At 52.4% G+C, this 20,251-nt stretch overlaps 5 protein-coding genes across 5 annotated transcripts; all 5 read left to right on the forward strand.

Annotated features, from left to right (window-relative positions):
- The first annotated feature begins 5,426 nt into the window (after positions 1 to 5,426).
- On the forward strand, positions 5,427 to 7,660 carry LOC128851501 (feather keratin-like). The gene is made up of 2 exons (XM_054060689.1): positions 5,427 to 5,583; positions 5,792 to 7,660. The coding sequence occupies exons 1-2, from the start codon at positions 5,427 to 5,429 to the stop codon at positions 6,148 to 6,150; spliced, it is 516 nt and encodes a 171-aa protein (XP_053916664.1). The 3' UTR covers positions 6,151 to 7,660.
- Positions 7,661 to 8,752: 1,092 nt separating this feature from the next.
- Positions 8,753 to 11,467, forward strand: LOC128851249 (feather keratin 4-like). Its single transcript, XM_054058809.1, has 2 exons — positions 8,753 to 8,957; positions 9,166 to 11,467. The coding sequence occupies exon 2, from the start codon at positions 9,186 to 9,188 to the stop codon at positions 9,522 to 9,524; it is 339 nt and encodes a 112-aa protein (XP_053914784.1). The 5' UTR covers positions 8,753 to 8,957; positions 9,166 to 9,185; the 3' UTR covers positions 9,525 to 11,467.
- Positions 11,468 to 11,774: 307 nt separating this feature from the next.
- On the forward strand, positions 11,775 to 12,653 carry LOC128851502 (feather keratin-like). Its single transcript, XM_054060690.1, has 2 exons — positions 11,775 to 11,931; positions 12,141 to 12,653. Exons 1-2 carry the CDS (start codon positions 11,775 to 11,777, stop codon positions 12,497 to 12,499), a joined length of 516 nt encoding a protein of 171 aa, XP_053916665.1. The 3' UTR covers positions 12,500 to 12,653.
- A 2,596-nt stretch (positions 12,654 to 15,249) lies between these two features.
- LOC128851251 (feather keratin-like) lies at positions 15,250 to 16,021 on the forward strand. Its single transcript, XM_054058811.1, has 2 exons — positions 15,250 to 15,299; positions 15,509 to 16,021. The coding sequence occupies exon 2, from the start codon at positions 15,529 to 15,531 to the stop codon at positions 15,865 to 15,867; it is 339 nt and encodes a 112-aa protein (XP_053914786.1). The 5' UTR covers positions 15,250 to 15,299; positions 15,509 to 15,528; the 3' UTR covers positions 15,868 to 16,021.
- Positions 16,022 to 18,624: 2,603 nt separating this feature from the next.
- Positions 18,625 to 19,417, forward strand: LOC128851254 (feather keratin-like). Its single transcript, XM_054058815.1, has 2 exons — positions 18,625 to 18,670; positions 18,879 to 19,417. Exon 2 carries the CDS (start codon positions 18,899 to 18,901, stop codon positions 19,235 to 19,237), a length of 339 nt encoding a protein of 112 aa, XP_053914790.1. The 5' UTR covers positions 18,625 to 18,670; positions 18,879 to 18,898; the 3' UTR covers positions 19,238 to 19,417.
- The last annotated feature ends 834 nt before the right edge of the window (positions 19,418 to 20,251 follow it).

Raw genomic sequence — 20,251 nt, forward strand, 5'->3', positions numbered from 1 at the left:
GCGTCCCTTGGCCTGTGGGCACTGCGACCTCCACTTCTGATGGAAGGAAACCCTGGTCAACCACCAGCACATCCACACTAGGAAGGAGCCCTAGAAGTGTGGCGAGTGTGACAAGACCTACAGGCAGAAGCAGAACCTGCATTGCATGACTGCAGAAGAAACTGCATTGCGTGACTGACAGGAGGGGGAAGGTGTCCTCAGGTGAGGGGGTGGACACAGGCCAAGTTCTTGCAGTGCGGCAGCTACAAGAAGCAGTTTTAGGTTGAGGGGATCATGGTGGATCACAAGTTCACCCGCAGCACCCCTAGCCTGTGGCTGCCCCTGCAACTCAGCGCTCCCTGAATCTGCTGCTGAGAGACCCACAGGTGCTGGGTGCTGCTGCAGGGGTGCTGTGGTCTAACAGACTTGCTGGGCCCTGTGGGTGGCAAACACTAAACTCATGGTGAGTTTGCAAAGGAGAGCTTGTTTTTGCAAAAGAAAGCAGTTGGCAAGAGGGAGCAGCACCGCACAATGCCTCTGGTAAACCAGATCGATTGGCTGGTGTTCTAACCCTCACATCATCTGAGTGATCCCTGGAGTGGGACAGAGGCCTCACAGTCTTGTGTCGCTTCAGTTTGAGGAGGTTAATGACACGGACTCCGATATATTTGATTGAAGACCTTTATTGCTCTTCGCGAGCTCCTTATATACACAATGTTATGTTGCATCTAAAACTTGGCATCGTTTGATTGGTTACAAACAACTGTTCATGCGTGTAAGTTTACACTACTATTGGTTAGTTGCTACTGTCCACACGCATAGATCAAATGCTTACTTGGTTGATTAGCTTTGCTTATTTTACATGCTTTTCCCCTAAGTTATCATGATTTCTACTTTTCTAGCTCACACCTCCCTCTCAGCTTCTGGGCATACAGCCATAGCTTACTGTTGCTATCTGTTGTTTCCTCTTACTACACCATTCATGGTCCTTCAAGGGCATCATGGCCTTCGTTAATATAAAATGTTTCTACAATTCCCCCTTTCTTTTCTTTGACAACTAGAGCATGTAGTTGTTGGTATTGTGTTTTTATCATTCCTTGGACACATTGTAGTATGCAAGGAATTATCCTTAAAATCACAATAATCACCAGTAAAATGATTCCAATTTTCATAACTAGTTCTTGGAGCTAACCTCCGATGCCCCATCCAGACAACAACTGCCTTAGCCAACCTGGATCATTGTTATGTTGTAATTGTTTGGTCAGCTCTTTCAATTGATGGTGTATTGATTCAGAATGATCCGATAAATTCATACAACACATTCCTTCAAATCTTCACACCCATATCCTTGTGCTAATACTAAAAATCTGTTGCAGCTCTATTTTGTAATGTAACATGCCTAACACTATTCACATCAGCTAACGAGCCACTCAAAGCAATTGAAGTAGCATTAGTCTGCTTACCCAACCAACATCCCAAATTTGTCAGCTTTGTCAAGGCTGCTGCAGCTGCTGCCCCAGGAGCCAATGCTAAGACAGCTAAAATTTCTCCAGGTTCCCAGAATGGTGACTCTACTCTCACAGTCAGCCCAAAATTGATGGATAGATCATTTTTTTCGTTGACTTAATTTCTTGTTATAAATCATAGTGAGATTGGGAGTTAGTAGTGTAAGCCATCCAAGGCTACATGGCCAACCATTAAATTTTGACAGAATTCCTCCTCACACTTTATCTCCACAAATCAGAAAAAATTCCTACAGGCAAAGCAACTGGAAAAGAAAAAGAACATGATACTTTAGGAAAGGTATTACTATACAAGGCTGTAGCATTTCTAAACACAGGTAAAGTAGCATTTACATTCTGACCTTTTCAAGTGATGTTATAGGTATAATTATACACTACACAAGCATCCGTTATTACTGACCTATTTCGCTGGAACCTATCTTGGACCGCTGTCTGTAATGACACAAGCATATCCTCGTCCCCAGGTTAACAATGGAAATGGACCTTCCCAATTTCCTTCCCCATTTCTTACCATGACTTTCACTTGATTTTTATGTTCAATCATTCCTGTTGACATGTTTTGTGCATGTTTCGCTATTAGAGGGATTGTCTCCCAGCAATCGTAAAAAATTCATAACATATTTTATGTCAGCTAACCTATTTGCTGGTGTTTCTCCCTGTTCCCCCTGGTTTTGTTTTTGCGAGAGTTTTCATCGTGCGATGCGTTCGTTCTACAATTACTTGTCCAGTTGGGGAATGTGGAATGCCAATAAGGTGTTGCACTCCCATCTGTAAAAACTGTCAGCCCATTTACCAGTGTGGTACTACACTTAGATTTTTCCTCTAGACGTTCTTGTTGCAAAAAGGTTATCAACCGATGGCCTGAATGATGAATTTTAATTTGTCCACTACAGTTCGCCAAGGCCACTTGTAATTCTAAACTGTTCTGCATACTCCATTGTAAATATTGTTCTGTCATTGGAATGACTACTCTTTCAGGCTCTTTCCCATTCAATTCCTCTATCCGATCTCAACCTTTCATGATTAACTGTGCAAACATTTCTACTCTTGTTACAATCATCTTTGATGGCTAATTAGATAAGAACTGCTATTCTATACTTTTTAATTTGTCCAAATTGGTTTCCACCCATTGCATTATTAACCCAACAGGCTAATAAGAGTTATTGATGATCAAAAAATCGACAGGCCACCCATATACTACATGATGTGTTTGTCTGTTGCTTACTGCATTTTCTATTTTTTTCAACATTTGTTCTGCTTCCTTTGTTAGTTTCCTTGGTGCTAATATATCTGTATCTCCTTTTAACAACTCAAACAAAGGTAACAACGTTTGATTATCTATCCCTGTCAAATTCCTGGTCCAATTGATATTACCCAGAAAGATCTGCACATCGTTAAGTGTTTGGATGTTAATTCTAAATGATACCCTTTGTGGTTTGATATTTTATCCAAAATTTTTCACCCCAAATACATCCATGGTGCAACACTCTGCACCTTTTCTGGTGTGATTTGCAATTGATGTTTTTGCAACATGTCACAAAATTCCTGTTTATACCTTTCCAGATTATCTTTCCCTGCCACTAGTATATTATCCATGTAATGATACACTAATAGCTGTGGATACTTTTTCCAAAAACCTTGTAAGGCGTGGTCAACATAAAGTTGACACGTTGTTGGCGTATTTTTCATCCCTTGTGGTAACATCACCCATTGATATCTCTATACTGGTCCCTATCTGTTTATTGTTGGAACCGAAAAGGCAGATTTTTCACTATGGCTGAGGTCATAGGTATGGTAAAAAAAGCAATCCTAAGTCAACAGCTAAAATATTCCAATCTCTATAATTCCTTGAAGACTGACCAATGGCCATCCTTCAGGCCAGTCTTTTTCTGCCAAGACAGTGACATCCGCACCGGTATCCACCAACACAGTTGTTTAAATTGTTTGATTTTCTAATATCAATGTCACCTTTAATTGTGGTTTTGATTTTTAAATTTCTAATGCCCATGTTATCTATTTATCTTGTCCTGTAGGTCCAAAACCTCCATTTGCCCTTTCTTTGTTTTCAGTTCGGGGAGCTTTACTTCTAAAAGGTACTAATTGTGCTATTAGACCAAATGCCTGACACAGAGTGACAAAAACAAACAAACATATTCCATGACCATCAAGTTGTCTATGGGCTTTTCTCTGAGTAATGGCTTTTTCAGTTTTGCCCAAAGTTTGTTGTGCATAACTAGTAAGAGTACAGGGTGCTGTTAAAGCCGTGCCCCCTTAAGAAGATCAATTAATGGACTTAGGTCTGCATTAGTAATACCCAAATAAGGTTTAACTCAATTGATTGTTCCTAGGAGCTTTTGTAAATCACTTTAACTACTATTTGCAATTTGACTTGCTGAGGTTCAGTTGCGGCATTCAAAATTTTCCACTCAAGATATTTCCAGGTTTGAATTTTTTCAGGTGCGACTTGAAGGCCTATTTTCTCTAATACAATCTCTGAAATGGTATTAATTGAGCAACACAACTGCTTTGCGTGATATACACAGGTGGGAAAGACATATATACCATAGCTTGTATTTATCCAGTAAAATCAGAGTTAATAACACCAGGTTACACAAAAAGACTTTGCAAAGTAACACTCGAATGACCCACTAAATAAGCACTTAAACCTTACCAATAGGACCAAAAGCTTGGAGCGATACCTTGTGACTATATTAATACTTATTGTGAAGAGGCTGTGGAGAAGATCCAAGCGGGAGCATTTACTATTGTCATGCGTCTCCGCCATGTGCTGAGTTGGTTGGTTTCCTTGGTTCATTAATGTTAACGGTTTACCCCCAATATAATATTTGGAATGGCGTTGATTTGTAAAGTGAGAAGCTTTTTAACATTTATGGTAACGGTCCAGGCGTTGTCGAATTCTTGGCTTCTTTTGTCCTGTTTTTACCTGTATGGGAATTTTCAAGGCTGCAAATGCATTAACTTTTCTATTCCTTTGCAGTTTTTTAATCTCAGAGGATACTCCTTTTGGACTCTTAAATCATGCTTTCATTAGTGTCTGGCTAAAATCCCCTTTACGGTTGTCTGCACTAGGACCCAGCAGTTGGTGATGTAAGACAGGACACTGGAATGCAGAGTGTTCCTCATAAATTGTTACTGCCCTAGAAAGATAAGGACTCCCAAGCTGAAAGGAAAAAAACCTTCACATTAAAAATAAAATCAGGAGAAAAAGAGGGGGGAGGGAAAAGAGAGGGGAACTCACACACAGCCACATGGCTGGGTTTTTTTCCCATTTCTTTCTGTTTTCTGTTTGCCCCTTTGATGTAGAAGATACAGACGCTTCGCAAACACAATGTCCTCTTCCAAAAGACATGCTCATGACTAGCCACAACCTCCTTGTCTGTCCTGTGCCTGACAGCGCTGCGTCTGCCTGCGTCACAATGGAGCCACAAACCATGCCACACAGGTGCCACACCATGACCTCACTGACAGTCTCCCAAATCTGCCATGCTTTGGTTTCCTCTTCTGCCCACCCCGACATTCACCACCACCACCAAGACTTGACCTCCAAACCTTTCCCTTAAAAGCTGCCACCGGGGCCAACAAGAGGACGTGACATGTTGATGACCTTCTTGCCTCTCATGAATCTGGCTGGGCTGGCTCGGGCTGCCAGCAAATGGGGTCCCATCATCACAACACACCCACAAACCACACAAGAAGTCTACCATGTGACCACCTCACCGACAACGTAACGCTTCTTCAATCCTTTGGTCTCCTCTTCTGCCTGCCATGACACGCGCCAACAACACCAAGCTTTTGGCCTCTAGCACGCTCACTTCAAAGCTGCCGCCGGGGCCAAGCGCACGTGTCCTAAAGAGGCAGACATGACATTGAAGAACTTGGGGCAAGGAAAACACACCCCACCTCATGACTCGCAAGGCTGGGCCACCAGACAGCCTGCTGCCTGCAAAATGCACTCACGCACAAAGGCCGTCCCGCCCCTCGCGCACCACCATAAAAGCCGGACCAGCGCCTCTCTCCCACACACTCTTCTCTGCACACCTTTTCCTCCACGCTCAACAAGGTGAGCCTCAACCCCCTGAGCCTCCTTCTCTTGCCACACCTCCACCCTCTCTCCCACCGCGCTCTGACCCAGCCTCACCAGCTCCCACCACACCCCACCGCCACTCTCCTCACAGACCCATCTCATGCCTCCCTACTCCCTTGCCCTCCTCACACACCACCCCTTGCGCCCCCACGCCCCGACGCTTGCTCAATTCCCTCTCTTCCAGGCACCCTCCACTCCACAACCATGGCCTGCTACGACCTCTGCAGCCCCTGCGCACCCGCCCCGCTGGCCAACAGCTGCAACGAGCCCTGCGTAAGGAAGTGCCAGGACTCCACCGTCGTCATCCAGCCTTCCACCGTGCAGGTCACCCTGCCAGGACCCATCCTCACCTCCTTCCCCCAGAGCACTGTGGTCGGATCCTCCGCATCGGCTGCCGTGGGCAGCGAACTCAGCTACCAGGGAGTGCCCGTCGCCAATGGGGCCTTCGGCTATGGCTACGGCTACGGCTTGGGAGGCCTGGGCTGCTATGGTGGCAGAGGTCTGGGCTGGTTCGGTGGCAGGAGAGGCTGCAACACCTGCTAAGGCCTCTTACCAACACCTCTGACACCGACCACCCACACCCTGGGAGCCACACCATGCCTTGACCATGCACCTCCTTGAACCTCAGACTGGCTCCCTTCCACCTGCCGCTTCTGCCTTCTCCATTTCCGCCCCCATCTAATAAAGTTTTCCTGCATCCCAGCCTGAAAAGCCTCCTCTGCTTTCTTCTCCCAAGGTTCTTCCAAGCCCACCCAGCACAAAGACAGGCCTACCGTGGCCATTGCACTGGGTGCAAAGAGGTTACAAGCTCCTCCTAGGCTCTACGGCCCCAGACACAACAACAACACAGGGACACTTCCACAACACCACACAAGCCCTTCACTCGCCCAGACACAGCTTGCCCATGCTAAGGCAACACTCTCCAGACCTCTGATGACAGCTCCCCACCAAAGCACACACTTGACTCTCTTCCCCAGCATCACTCTATGGCCACCACAGCAAACACATCACAGAATCACAGAATGCTTGCGTTGGAAGAGATCTTTGCACATCACCCAGTCCAACCCTCCTGCTGAAGCACACTCATCTCCAGCAGCTTGCACAGCATGTGTCCAGATGGCATGTGAATGTCTCCAGAGAAGGAGACTCTACTCCCTCCCCACGCAGCCTCTTTTAGTGCACTGACACTCTCACAAGAAAAGCTTTTCGACGTCTTCACGTGGAACTTCCCGAGTTCCAGTTTGTACCCGTTGCCTCTTGTCCTGTCGTTGGGCACCACTGAAAATGCTCTGGCCCCATCCTCTTGGCCTCTGCCCTGGGGATATTGAGAAGCATTGATATGAGCCCCTCGTCCTTCTCTTCTCCAGCAGAAACACACCCAGGTCTCTCAGCCCCTCCTCAGAAGAGAGAAACTCCAGTCCCCTCATCTCCTTGGCCTCTGCTGCCGTTTCTCCAGTGCTTCCTTTTCTTTCCAGAGCTGGGCAGCCCAGAACCGGATACAAGACTCCAGATGCAGCCTCACTACGGCACAGGAGACGGGGAGGAGAATCTCCCCTGACTGACCTGCTTGCTACGCTCTTCTTCATGCACCCCACCATACCAGTGGTCTTCTTGGACACAAGGGCACGTTGCTCACTCATTCTTTACTTTCTCAGCCACCGGCACACACACGTCCTTCTCCACAGGACAACTCACAATCCATTCAACAATGAGCCCGGATCCTCCTCTAGCACTTCCTCAATCCAGGTGAAAGACTTGACACTTGATCTTGTGGAATTTTGTGACGTACGCGGGCCCGTGTCCCTATCCTGTCAATACTCCTCGCGTAGGCAGACCTTTCCTCTTGGGTATCCATCACACCACTCAGCTTGGTGTCATCTGCAAACTGGCTAAGGGTGCACTCGAGCCCGCTCTCCACGTCCCTGACAAAGACCGTCAATAATCCTCGTCCCACTACGCACACCAGATGGACACACCACATTACTGGTTTCCTCCTGGGGAGCGAGACATTGACCGCAATAACCTGACTGGAACAATCCTCCATCTTCCTTAGCCACCAAGACGCCCACACATCAAAGCCACATTCTCTCCACGATAGAGACGAGGGTGCTGTGTGCAACAGTAGCAAATGCTTTGCGCAAGGCCAGGTAGATGAGGTCACTTCATCTTCCCTTCTCACCAACGCTGTAGTCCCACTGCAGGAAGCCTCGAAACTCATCAGCAACAATTTGCCTTTTGCAAAGCCCTCTCGGCTTTCAGCAATCGCCTCCACATTTTCCATCTTCCTTGGCAGAATTTCCAGGGGAATCCGCCAGGTGCCAAGACCATGCCAGGAACACAGGGGACACTGAAACGCTGGTAGTTGACTTGGGTCTCCCTTCTTGGCCTCTTTAAAATGACGGCTATCCTCTGCCACCTTGCTGACGCTTCACTCTGTCCCACTGCTCACATCACTGGTCACGTACGCAACGCACGCACTTTTGTCTTCTCTAGGAGCATGCGGGGGGAGAAACCATCAAAGGCTTGATTCAGAACTCAAGGCAAACACCAGCCTTGCTTCTTTCCTTATCTACAAACCTAGCCCCTTTGATGTAGAAGACACAGACGCTTCGCAAACACAATGTCCTCTTCCAAAAGACATGCTCATGACTAGCCACAACCTCCTTGTCTGTCCTGTGCCTGACAGCGCTGCGTCTGCCTGCGTCACAATGGAGCCACAAACCATGCCACACAGGTGCCACACCATGACCTCACTGACAGCCTCCCAAATCTGCCATGCTTTGGTTTCCTCTTCTGCCCACCCCGACATTCACCACCACCACCAAGACTTGACCTCCAAACCTTTCCCTTAAAAGCTGCCACCGGGGCCAACAAGAGGACGTGACATGTTGATGACCTTCTTGCCTCTCATGAATCTGGCTGGGCTGGCTCGGGCTGCCAGCAAATGGGGTCCCATCATCACAACACACCCACAAACCACACAAGAAGTCTACCATGTGACCACCTCACCGACAACGTAACGCTTCTTCAATCCTTTGGTCTCCTCTTCTGCCTGCCATGACACGCGCCAACAACACCAAGCTTTTGGCCTCTAGCACGCTCACTTCAAAGCTGCCGCCGGGGCCAAGCGCACGTGTCCTAAAGAGGCAGACATGACATTGAAGAATTGGGGCAAGGAAAACACACCCCACCTCATGACTCGCAAGGCTGGGCCACCAGACAGCCGCTGCCTGCAAAATGCACTCACGCACAAAGGCCGTCCCGCCCCTCGCGCACCACCATAAAAGCCGGACCAGCGCCTCTCTCCCACACACTCTTCTCTGCACACCTTTTCCTCCACGCTCAACAAGGTGAGCCTCAACCCCCTGAGCCTCCTTCTCTTGCCACACCTCCACCCTCTCTCCCACCGCGCTCTGACCCAGCCTCACCAGCTCCCACCACACCCCACCGCCACTCTCCTCACAGACCCATCTCATGCCTCCCTACTCCCTTGCCCTCCTCACACACCACCCCTTGCGCCCCCACGCCCCGACGCTTGCTCAATTCCCTCTCTTCCAGGCACCCTCCACTCCACAACCATGGCCTGCTACGACCTCTGCAGCCCCTGCGCACCCGCCCCGCTGGCCAACAGCTGCAACGAGCCCTGCGTAAGGAAGTGCCAGGACTCCACCGTCGTCATCCAGCCTTCCACCGTGCAGGTCACCCTGCCAGGACCCATCCTCACCTCCTTCCCCCAGAGCACTGTGGTCGGATCCTCCGCATCGGCTGCCGTGGGCAGCGAACTCAGCTACCAGGGAGTGCCCGTCGCCAATGGGGCCTTCGGCTATGGCTACGGCTACGGCTTGGGAGGCCTGGGCTGCTATGGTGGCAGAGGTCTGGGCTGGTTCGGTGGCAGGAGAGGCGGCTACACCTGCTAAGGCCTCTTACCAACACCTCTGACACCGACCACCCACACCCTGGGAGCCACACCATGCCTTGACCATGCACCTCCTTGAACCTCACACTGGCTCCCTTCCACCTGACGCTTCTGCCTTCTCCATTTCCGCCCCCATCTAATAAAGTTTTCCTGCATCCCAGCCTGAAAAGCCTCCTCTGCTTTCTTCTCCCAAGGTTCTTCCAAGCCCACCCAGCACAAAGACAGGGCTACTGTGGCCTTTGCACTGGGTGCAAAGAGGTTACAAGCTCCTCCTAGGCTCTACGGCCCCAGACACAACAACAACACAGGGACACTTCCACAACACCACACAAGCCCTTCACTCGCCCAGACACAGCTTGCCCATGCTAAGGCAACACTCTCCAGACCTCTGATGACAGCTCCCCACCAAAGCACACACTTGACTCTCTTCCCCAGCATCACTCTATGGCCACCACAGCAAACACATCACAGAATCACAGAATGCTTGCGTTGGAAGAGATCTTTGCACATCACCCAGTCCAACCCTCCTGCTGAAGCACACTCATCTCCAGCAGCTTGCACAGCATGTGTCCAGATGGCATGTGAATGTCTCCAGAGAAGGAGACTCTACTCCCTCCCCACGCAGCCTCTTTTAGTGCACTGACACTCTCACAAGAAAAGCTTTTCGACGTCTTCACGTGGAACTTCCCGAGTTCCAGTTTGTACCCGTTGCCTCTTGTCCTGTCGTTGGGCACCACTGAAAATGCTCTGGCCCCATCCTCTTGGCCTCTGCCCTGGGGATATTGAGAAGCATTGATATGAGCCCCTCGTCCTTCTCTTCTCCAGCAGAAACACACCCAGGTCTCTCAGCCCCTCCTCAGAAGAGAGAAACTCCAGTCCCCTCATCTCCTTGGCCTCTGCTGCCGTTTCTCCAGTGCTTCCTTTTCTTTCCAGAGCTGGGCAGCCCAGAACCGGATACAAGACTCCAGATGCAGCCTCACCACGGCACAGGAGACGGGGAGGAGAATCTCCCCTGACTGACCTGCTTGCTACGCTCTTCTTCATGCACCCCACCATACTAGTGGTCTTCTTGGACACAAGGGCACGTTGCTCACTCATTCTTTACTTTCTCAGCCACCATTCTTTACTTTCAAAGCCACATCTCTCCACGATAGAGACGAGGGTGCTGTGTGCAACAGTAGCAAATGCTTTGCGCAAGGCCAGGTAGATGAGGTCACTTCATCTTCCCTTCTCACCAACGCTGTAGTCCCACTGCAGGAAGCCTCGAAACTCATCAGCAACAATTTGCCTTTTGCAAAGCCCTCTCGGCTTTCAGCAATCGCCTCCACATTTTCCATCTTCCTTGGCAGAATTTCCAGGGGAATCCGCCAGGTGCCAAGACCATGCCAGGAACACAGGGGACACTGAAACGCTGGTAGTTGACTTGGGTCTCCCTTCTTGGCCTCTTTAAAATGACAGCTATCCTCTGCCTCCTTGCTGACGCTTCACTCTGTCCCACTGCTCACATCACTGGTCACGTATGCAACGCACGCACTTTTGTCTTCTCTAGGAGCATGCGGGGGGAGAAACCATCAAAGGCTTGATTCAGAACTCAAGGCAAACACCAGCCTTGCTTCTTTCCTTATCTACAAACCTAGCCACTTTGATGTAGAAGACACAGACGCTTCGCAAACACAATGTCCTCTTCCAAAAGACATGCTCATGACTAGCCACAACCTCCTTGTCTGTCCTGTGCCTGACAGCGCTGCGTCTGCCTGCGTCACAATGGAGCCACAAACCATGCCACACAGGTGCCACACCATGACCTCACTGACAGTCTCCCAAATCTGCCATGCTTTGGTTTCCTCTTCTGCCCACCCCGACATTCACCACCACCACCAAGACTTGACCTCCAAACCTTTCCCTTAAAAGCTGCCACCGGGGCCAACAAGAGGACGTGACATGTTGATGACCTTCTTGCCTCTCCTGAATCTGGCTGGGCTGGCTCGGGCTGCCAGCAAATGGGGTCCCATCATCACAACACACCCACAAACCACACAAGAAGTCTACCATGTGACCACCTCACCGACAACGTAACGCTTCTTCAATCCTTTGGTCTCCTCTTCTGCCTGCCATGACACGCGCCAACAACACCAAGCTTTTGGCCTCTAGCACGCTCACTTCAAAGCTGCCGCCGGGGCCAAGCGCACGTGTCCTAAAGAGGCAGACATGACATTGAAGAACTTGTGGCAAGGAAAACACACCCCACCTCATGACTCGCAAGGCTGGGCCACCAGACAGCCTGCTGCCTGCAAAATGCACTCACGCACAAAGGCCGTCCCGCCCCTCGCGCACCACCATAAAAGCCGGACCAGCGCCTCTCTCCCACACACTCTTCTCTGCACACCTTTTCCTCCACGCTCAACAAGGTGAGCCTCAACCCCCTGAGCCTCCTTCTCTTGCCACACCTCCACCCTCTCTCCCACCGCGCTCTGACCCAGCCTCACCAGCTCCCACCACACCCCACCGCCACTCTCCTCACAGACCCATCTCATGCCTCCCTACTCCCTTGCCCTCCACACACACCACCCCTTGCGCCCCCACGCCCCTGACGCTTGCTCAATTCCCTCTCTTCCAGGTACCCTCCACTCCACAACCATGGCCTGCTACGACCTCTGCAGCCCCTGCGCACCCGCCCCGCTGGCCAACAGCTGCAACGAGCCCTGCGTAAGGAAGTGCCAGGACTCCACCGTCGTCATCCAGCCTTCCACCGTGCAGGTCACCCTGCCAGGACCCATCCTCACCTCCTTCCCCCAGAGCACTGTGGTCGGATCCTCCGCATCGGCTGCCGTGGGCAGCGAACTCAGCTACCAGGGAGTGCCCGTCGCCAATGGGGCCTTCGGCTATGGCTACGGCTACGGCTTGGGAGGCCTGGGCTGCTATGGTGGCAGAGGTCTGGGCTGGTTCGGTGGCAGGAGAGGCTGCAACACCTGCTAAGGCCTCTTACCAACACCTCTGACACCGACCACCCACACCCTGGGAGCCACACCATGCCTTGACCATGCACCTCCTTGAACCTCAGACTGGCTCCCTTCCACCTGCCGCTTCTGCCTTCTCCATTTCCGCCCCCATCTAATAAAGTTTTCCTGCATCCCAGCCTGAAAAGCCTCCTCTGCTTTCTTCTCCCAAGGTTCTTCCAAGCCCACCCAGCACAAAGGCAGGCCTACCGTGGCCATTGCACTGGGTGCAAAGAGGTTACAAGCTCCTCCTAGGCTCTACGGCCCCAGACACAACAACAACACAGGGACACTTCCACAACACCACACAAGCCCTTCACTCGCCCAGACACAGCTTGCCCATGCTAAGGCAACACTCTCCAGACCTCTGATGACAGCTCCCCACCAAAGCACACACTTGACTCTCTTCCCCAGCATCACTCTATGGCCACCACAGCAAACACATCACAGAATCACAGAATGCTTGCGTTGGAAGAGATCTTTGCACATCACCCAGTCCAACCCTCCTGCTGAAGCACACTCATCTCCAGCAGCTTGCACAGCATGTGTCCAGATGGCATGTGAATGTCTCCAGAGAAGGAGACTCTACTCCCTCCCCACGCAGCCTCTTTTAGTGCACTGACACTCTCACAAGAAAAGCTTTTCGACGTCTTCACGTGGAACTTCCCGAGTTCCAGTTTGTACCCGTTGCCTCTTGTCCTGTCGTTGGGCACCACTGAAAATGCTCTGGCCCCATCCTCTTGGCCTCTGCCCTGGGGATATTGAGAAGCATTGATATGAGCCCCTCGTCCTTCTCTTCTCCAGCAGAAACACACCCAGGTCTCTCAGCCCCTCCTCAGAAGAGAGAAACTCCAGTCCCCTCATCTCCTTGGCCTCTGCTGCCGTTTCTCCAGTGCTTCCTTTTCTTTCCAGAGCTGGGCAGCCCAAAACCGGATACAAGACTCCAGATGCAGCCTCACCACGGCACAGGAGACGGGGAGGAGAATCTCCCCTGACTGACCTGCTTGCTACGCTCTTCTTCATGCTCCCCACCATACTAGTGGTCTTCTTGGACACAAGGGCACGTTGCTCACTCATTCTTTACTTTCTCAGCCACCAGCACACACACGTCCTTCTCCACAGGACAACTCACAATCCATTCAACAATGAGCCCGGATCCTCCTCTAGCACTTCCTCAATCCAGGTGAAAGACTTGACACTTGATCTTGTGGAATTTTGTGACGTACGCGGGCCCGTGTCCCTATCCTGTCAATACTCCTCGCGTAGGCAGACCTTTCCTCTTGGGTATCCATCACACCACTCAGCTTGGTGTCATCTGCAAACTGGCTAAGGGTGCACTCGAGCCCGCTCTCCACGTCCCTGACAAAGACCGTCAATAATCCTCGTCCCACTACGCACACCAGATGGACACACCACATTACTGGTTTCCTCCTGGGGAGCGAGACATTGACCGCAATAACCTGACTGGAACAATCCTCCATCTTCCTTACCCACCAAGACGCCCACACATCAAAGCCACTCTCTCCACGATAGAGACGAGGGTGCTGTGTGCAACAGTAGCAAATGCTTTGCGCAAGGCCAGGTAGATGAGGTCACTTCATCTTCCCTTCTCACCAACGCTGTAGTCCCACTGCAGGAAGCCTCGAAACTCATCAGCAACAATTTGCCTTTTGCAAAGCCCTCTCGGCTTTCAGCAATCGCCTCCACATTTTCCATCTTCCTTGGCAGAATTTCCAGGGGAATCCGCCAGGTGCCAAGACCATGCCAGGAACACAGGGGACACTGAAACGCTGGTAGTTGACTTGGGTCTCCCTTCTTGGCCTCTTTAAAATGACGGCTATCCTCTGCCACCTTGCTGACGCTTCACTCTGTCCCACTGCTCACATCACTGGTCACGTACGCAACGCACGCACTTTTGTCTTCTCTAGGAGCATGCGGGGGGAGAAACCATCAAAGGCTTGATTCAGAACTCAAGGCAAACACCAGCCTTGCTTCTTTCCTTATCTACAAACCTAGCCACTTTGATGTAGAAGACACAGACGCTTCGCAAACACAATGTCCTCTTCCAAAAGACATGCTCATGACTAGCCACAACCTCCTTGTCTGTCCTGTGCCTGACAGCGCTGCGTCTGCCTGCGTCACAATGGAGCCACAAACCATGCCACACAACAACCATGACCTCACTGACAGCCTCCCAAATCTGCCATGCTTTGGTTTCCTCTTCTGCCCACCCCGACATTCACCACCACCACCAAGACTTGACCTCCAAACCTTTCCCTTAAAAGCTGCCACCGGGGCCAACAAGAGGACGTGACATGTTGACGACCTTCTTGCCTCTCCTGAATCTGGCTGGGCTGGCTCGGGCTGCCAGCAAATGGGGTCCCATCATCACAACACACCCACAAACCACACAAGAAGTCTACCATGTGACCACCTCACCGACAACGTAACGCTTCTTCAATCCTTTGGTCTCCTCTTCTGCCTGCCATGACACGCGCCAACAACACCAAGCTTTTGGCCTCTAGCACGCTCACTTCAAAGCTGCCGCCGGGGCCAAGCGCACGTGTCCTAAAGAGGCAGACATGACATTGAAGAACTGGGGCAAGGAAAACACACCCCACCTCATGACTCGCAAGGCTGGGCCACCAGACAGCTGCTGCCTGCAAAATGCACTCACGCACAAAGGCCGTCCCGCCCCTCGCGCACCACCATAAAAGCCGGACCAGCGCCTCTCTCCCACACACTCTTCTCTGCACACCTTTTCCTCCACGCTCAACAAGGTGAGCCTCAACCCCCTGAGCCTCCTTCTCTTGCCACACCTCCACCCTCTCTCCCACCGCGCTCTGACCCAGCCTCACCAGCTCCCACCACACCCCACCGCCACTCTCCTCACAGACCCATCTCATGCCTCCCTACTCCCTTGCCCTCTTCACACACCACCCCTTGCGCCCCCACGCCCCTGACGCTTGCTCAATTCCCTCTCTTCCAGGTACCCTCCACTCCACAACCATGGCCTGCTACGACCTCTGCAGCCCCTGCGCACCCGCCCCGCTGGCCAACAGCTGCAACGAGCCCTGCGTAAGGAAGTGCCAGGACTCCACCGTCGTCATCCAGCCTTCCACCGTGCAGGTCACCCTGCCAGGACCCATCCTCACCTCCTTCCCCCAGAGCACTGTGGTCGGATCCTCCGCATCGGCTGCCGTGGGCAGCGAACTCAGCTACCAGGGAGTGCCCGTCGCCAATGGGGCCTTCGGCTATGGCTACGGCTACGGCTTGGGAGGCCTGGGCTGCTATGGTGGCAGAGGTCTGGGCTGGTTCGGTGGCAGGAGAGGCTGCAACACCTGCTAAGGCCTCTTACCAACACCTCTGACACCGACCACCCACACCCTGGGAGCCACACCATGCCTTGACCATGCACCTCCTTGAACCTCAGACTGGCTCCCTTCCACCTGCCGCTTCTGCCTTCTCCATTTCCGCCCCCATCTAATAAAGTTTTCCTGCATCCCAGCCTGAAAAGCCTCCTCTGCTTTCTTCTCCCAAGGTTCTTCCAAGCCCACCCAGCACAAAGGCAGGCCTACCGTGGCCATTGCACTGGGTGCAAAGAGGTTACAAGCTCCTCCTAGGCTCTACGGCCCCAGACACAACAACAACACAGGGACACTTCCACAACACCACACAAGCCCTTCACTCGCCCAGACACAGCTTGCCCATGCTAAGGCAACACTCTCCAGACCTCTGATGACAGCTCCCCACCAAAGCACACACTTGACTCTCTTCCCCAGCATCACTCTATGGCCACCACAGCAAACACATCACAGAATCACAGAATGCTTGCGTTGGAAGAGATCTTTGCACATCACCCAGTCCAACCCTCCTGCTGAAGCACACTCATCTCCAGCAGCTTGCACAGCATGTGTCCAGATGGCATGTGAATGTCTCCAGAGAAGGAGACTCTACTCCCTCCCCACGCAGCCTCTTTTAGTGCACTGACACTCTCACAAGAAAAGCTTTTCGACGTCTTCACGTGGAACTTCCCGAGTTCCAGTTTGTACCCGTTGCCTCTTGTCCTGTCGTTGGGCACCACTGAAAATGCTCTGGCCCCATCCTCTTGGCCTCTGCCCTGGGGATATTGAGAAGCATTGATATGAGCCCCTCGTCCTTCTCTTCTCCAGCAGAAACACACCCAGGTCTCTCAGCCCCTCCTCAGAAGAGAGAAACTCCAGTCCCCTCATCTCCTTGGCCTCTGCTGCCGTTTCTCCAGTGCTTCCTTTTCTTTCCAGAGCTGGGCAGCCCAGAACCGGATACAAGACTCCAGATGCAGCCTCACCTACGGCACAGGAGACGGGGAGGAGAATCTCCCCTGACTGACCTGCTTGCTACGCTCTTCTTCATGCACCCCACCATACCAGTGGTCTTCTTGGACACAAGGGCACGTTGCTCACTCATTCTTTACTTTCTCAGCCACCAGCACACACACGTCCTTCTCCACAGGACAACTCACAATCCATTCAACAATGAGCCCGGATCCTCCTCTAGCACTTCCTCAATCCAGGTGAAAGACTTGACACTTGATCTTGTGGAATTTTGTGACGTACGCGGGCCCGTGTCCCTATCCTGTCAATACTCCTCGCGTAGGCAGACCTTTCCTCTTGGCTATCCATCACACCACTCAGCTTGGTGTCATCTGCAAACTGGCTAAGGGTGCACTCGAGCCCGCTCTCCACGTCCCTGACAAAGACCGTCAATAATCCTCGTCCCACTACGCACACCAGATGGACACACCACATTACTGGTTTCCTCCTGGGCAGCGAGACATTGACCGCAATAACCTGACTGGAACAATCCTCCATCTTCCTTACCCACCAAGACGCCCACACATCAAAGCCACTTCTCTCCACGATAGAGACGAGGGTGCTGTGTGCAACAGTAGCAAATGCTTTGCGCAAGGCCAGGTAGATGAGGTCACTTCATCTTCCCTTCTCACCAACGCTGTAGTCCCACTGCAGGAAGCCTCGAAACTCATCAGCAACAATTTGCCTTTTGCAAAGCCCTCTCGGCTTTCAGCAATCGCCTCCACATTTTCCATCTTCCTTGGCAGAATTTCCAGGGGAATCCGCCAGGTGCCAAGACCATGCCAGGAACACAGGGGACACTGAAACGCTGGTAGTTGACTTGGGTCTCCCTTCTTGGCCTCTTTAAAATGACAGGCTATCCTCTGCCACCTTGCTGACGCTTCACTCTGTCCCACTGCTCACATCCCTGGTCACGTACGCAACGCACGCACTTTTGTCTTCTCTAGGAGCATGCGGGGGGAGAAACCATCAAAGGCTTGATTCAGAACTCAAGGCAAACACCAGCCTTGCTTCTTTCCTTATCTACAAACCTAGCCCCTTTGATGTAGAAGATACAGATGCTTCGCAAACACAATGTCCTCTTCCAAAAGACATGCTCATGACTAGCCACAACCTCCTTGTCTGTCCTGTGCCTGACAGCCCTGCGTCTGCCTGCGTCACAATGGAGCCACAAACCATGCCACACAACAACCATGACCTCACTGACAGCCTCCCAAATCTGCCATGCTTTGGTTTCCTCTTCTGCCCACCCCGACATTCACCACCACCACCAAGACTTGACCTCCAAACCTTTCCCTTAAAAGCTGCCACCGGGGCCAACAAGAGGACGTGACATGTTGATGACCTTCTTGCCTCTCCTGAATCTGGCTGGGCTGGCTCGGGCTGCCAGCAAATGGGGTCCCATCATCGCAACACACCCACAAACCACACAAGAAGTCTACCATGTGACCACCTCACCGACAACGTAACGCTTCTTCAATCCTTTGGTCTCCTCTTCTGCCTGCCATGACACGCGCCAACAACACCAAGCTTTTGGCCTCTAGCACGCTCACTTCAAAGCTGCCGCCGGGGCCAAGCGCACGTGTCCTAAAGAGGCAGACATGACATTGAAGAACTGGGGCAAGGAAAACACACCCCACCTCATGACTCGCAAGGCTGGGCCACCAGACAGCTGCTGCCTGCAAAATGCACTCACGCACAAAGGCCGTCCCGCCCCTCGCGCACCACCATAAAAGCCGGACCAGCGCCTCTCTCCCACACACTCTTCTCTGCACACCTTTTCCTCCACGCTCAACAAGGTGAGCCTCAACCCCCTGAGCCTCCTTCTCTTGCCACACCTCCACCCTCTCTCCCACCGCGCTCTGACCCAGCCTCACCAGCTCCCACCACACCCCACCGCCACTCTCCTCACAGACCCATCTCATGCCTCCCTACTCCCTTGCCCTCCTCACACACCACCCCTTGCGCCCCCACGCCCCGACGCTTGCTCAATTCCCTCTCTTCCAGGCACCCTCCACTCCACAACCATGGCCTGCAACGACCTCTGCAGCCCCTGCGCACCCGCCCCGCTGGCCAACAGCTGCAACGAGCCCTGCGTAAGGAAGTGCCAGGACTCCACCGTCGTCATCCAGCCTTCCACCGTGCAGGTCACCCTGCCAGGACCCATCCTCACCTCCTTCCCCCAGAGCACTGTGGTCGGATCCTCCGCATCGGCTGCCGTGGGCAGCGAACTCAGCTACCAGGGAGTGCCCGTCGCCAATGGGGCCTTCGGCTATGGCTACGGCTACGGCTTGGGAGGCCTGGGCTGCTATGGTGGCAGAGGTCTGGGCTGGTTCGGTGGCAGGAGAGGCTGCAACACCTGCTAAGGCCTCTTACCAACACCTCTGACACCGACCACCCACACCCTGGGAGCCACACCATGCCTTGACCATGCACCTCCTTGAACCTCACACTGGCTCCCTTCCACCTGACGCTTCTGCCTTCTCCATTTCCGCCCCCATCTAATAAAGTTTTCCTGCATCCCAGCCTGAAAAGCCTCCTCTGCTTTCTTCTCCCAAGGTTCTTCCAAGCCCACCCAGCACAAAGACAGGGCTACCGTGGCCATTGCACTGGGTGCAAAGAGGTTACAAGCTCCTCCTAGGCTCTACGGCCCCAGACACAACAACAACACAGGGACACTTCCACAACACCACACAAGCCCTTCACTCGCCCAGACACAGCTTGCCCATGCTAAGGCAACACTCTCCAGACCTCTGATGACAGCTCCCCACCAAAGCACACACTTGACTCTCTTCCCCAGCATCACTCTATGGCCACCACAGCAAACACATCACAGAATCACAGAATGCTTGCGTTGGAAGAGATCTTTGCACATCACCCAGTCCAACCCTCCTGCTGAAGCACACTCATCTCCAGCAGCTTGCACAGCATGTGTCCAGATGGCATGTGAATGTCTCCAGAGAAGGAGACTCTACTCCCTCCCCAGGCAGCCTCTTTTAGTGCACTGACACTCTCACAAGAAAAGCTTTTCGACGTCTTCACGTGGAACTTCCCGAGTTCCAGTTTGTACCCGTTGCCTCTTGTCCTGTCGTTGGGCACCACTGAAAATGCTCTGGCCCCATCCTCTTGGCCTCTGCCCTGGGGATATTGAGAAGCATTGATATGAGCCCCTCGTCCTTCTCTTCTCCAGCAGAAACACACCCAGATCTCTCAGCCCCTCCTCAGAAGAGAGAAACTCCAGTCCCCTCATCTCCTTGGCCTCTGCTGCCGTTTCTCCAGTGCTTCCTTTTCTTTCCAGAGCTGGGCAGCCCAGAACCGGATACAAGACTCCAGATGCAGCCTCACCACGGCACAGGAGACGGGGAGGAGAATCTCCCCTG

Source organism: Cuculus canorus, chromosome 2 (genome assembly GCF_017976375.1).
Source record: "Cuculus canorus isolate bCucCan1 chromosome 2, bCucCan1.pri, whole genome shotgun sequence".
Classification (NCBI taxonomy): Eukaryota; Metazoa; Chordata; class Aves; order Cuculiformes; family Cuculidae; genus Cuculus; species Cuculus canorus.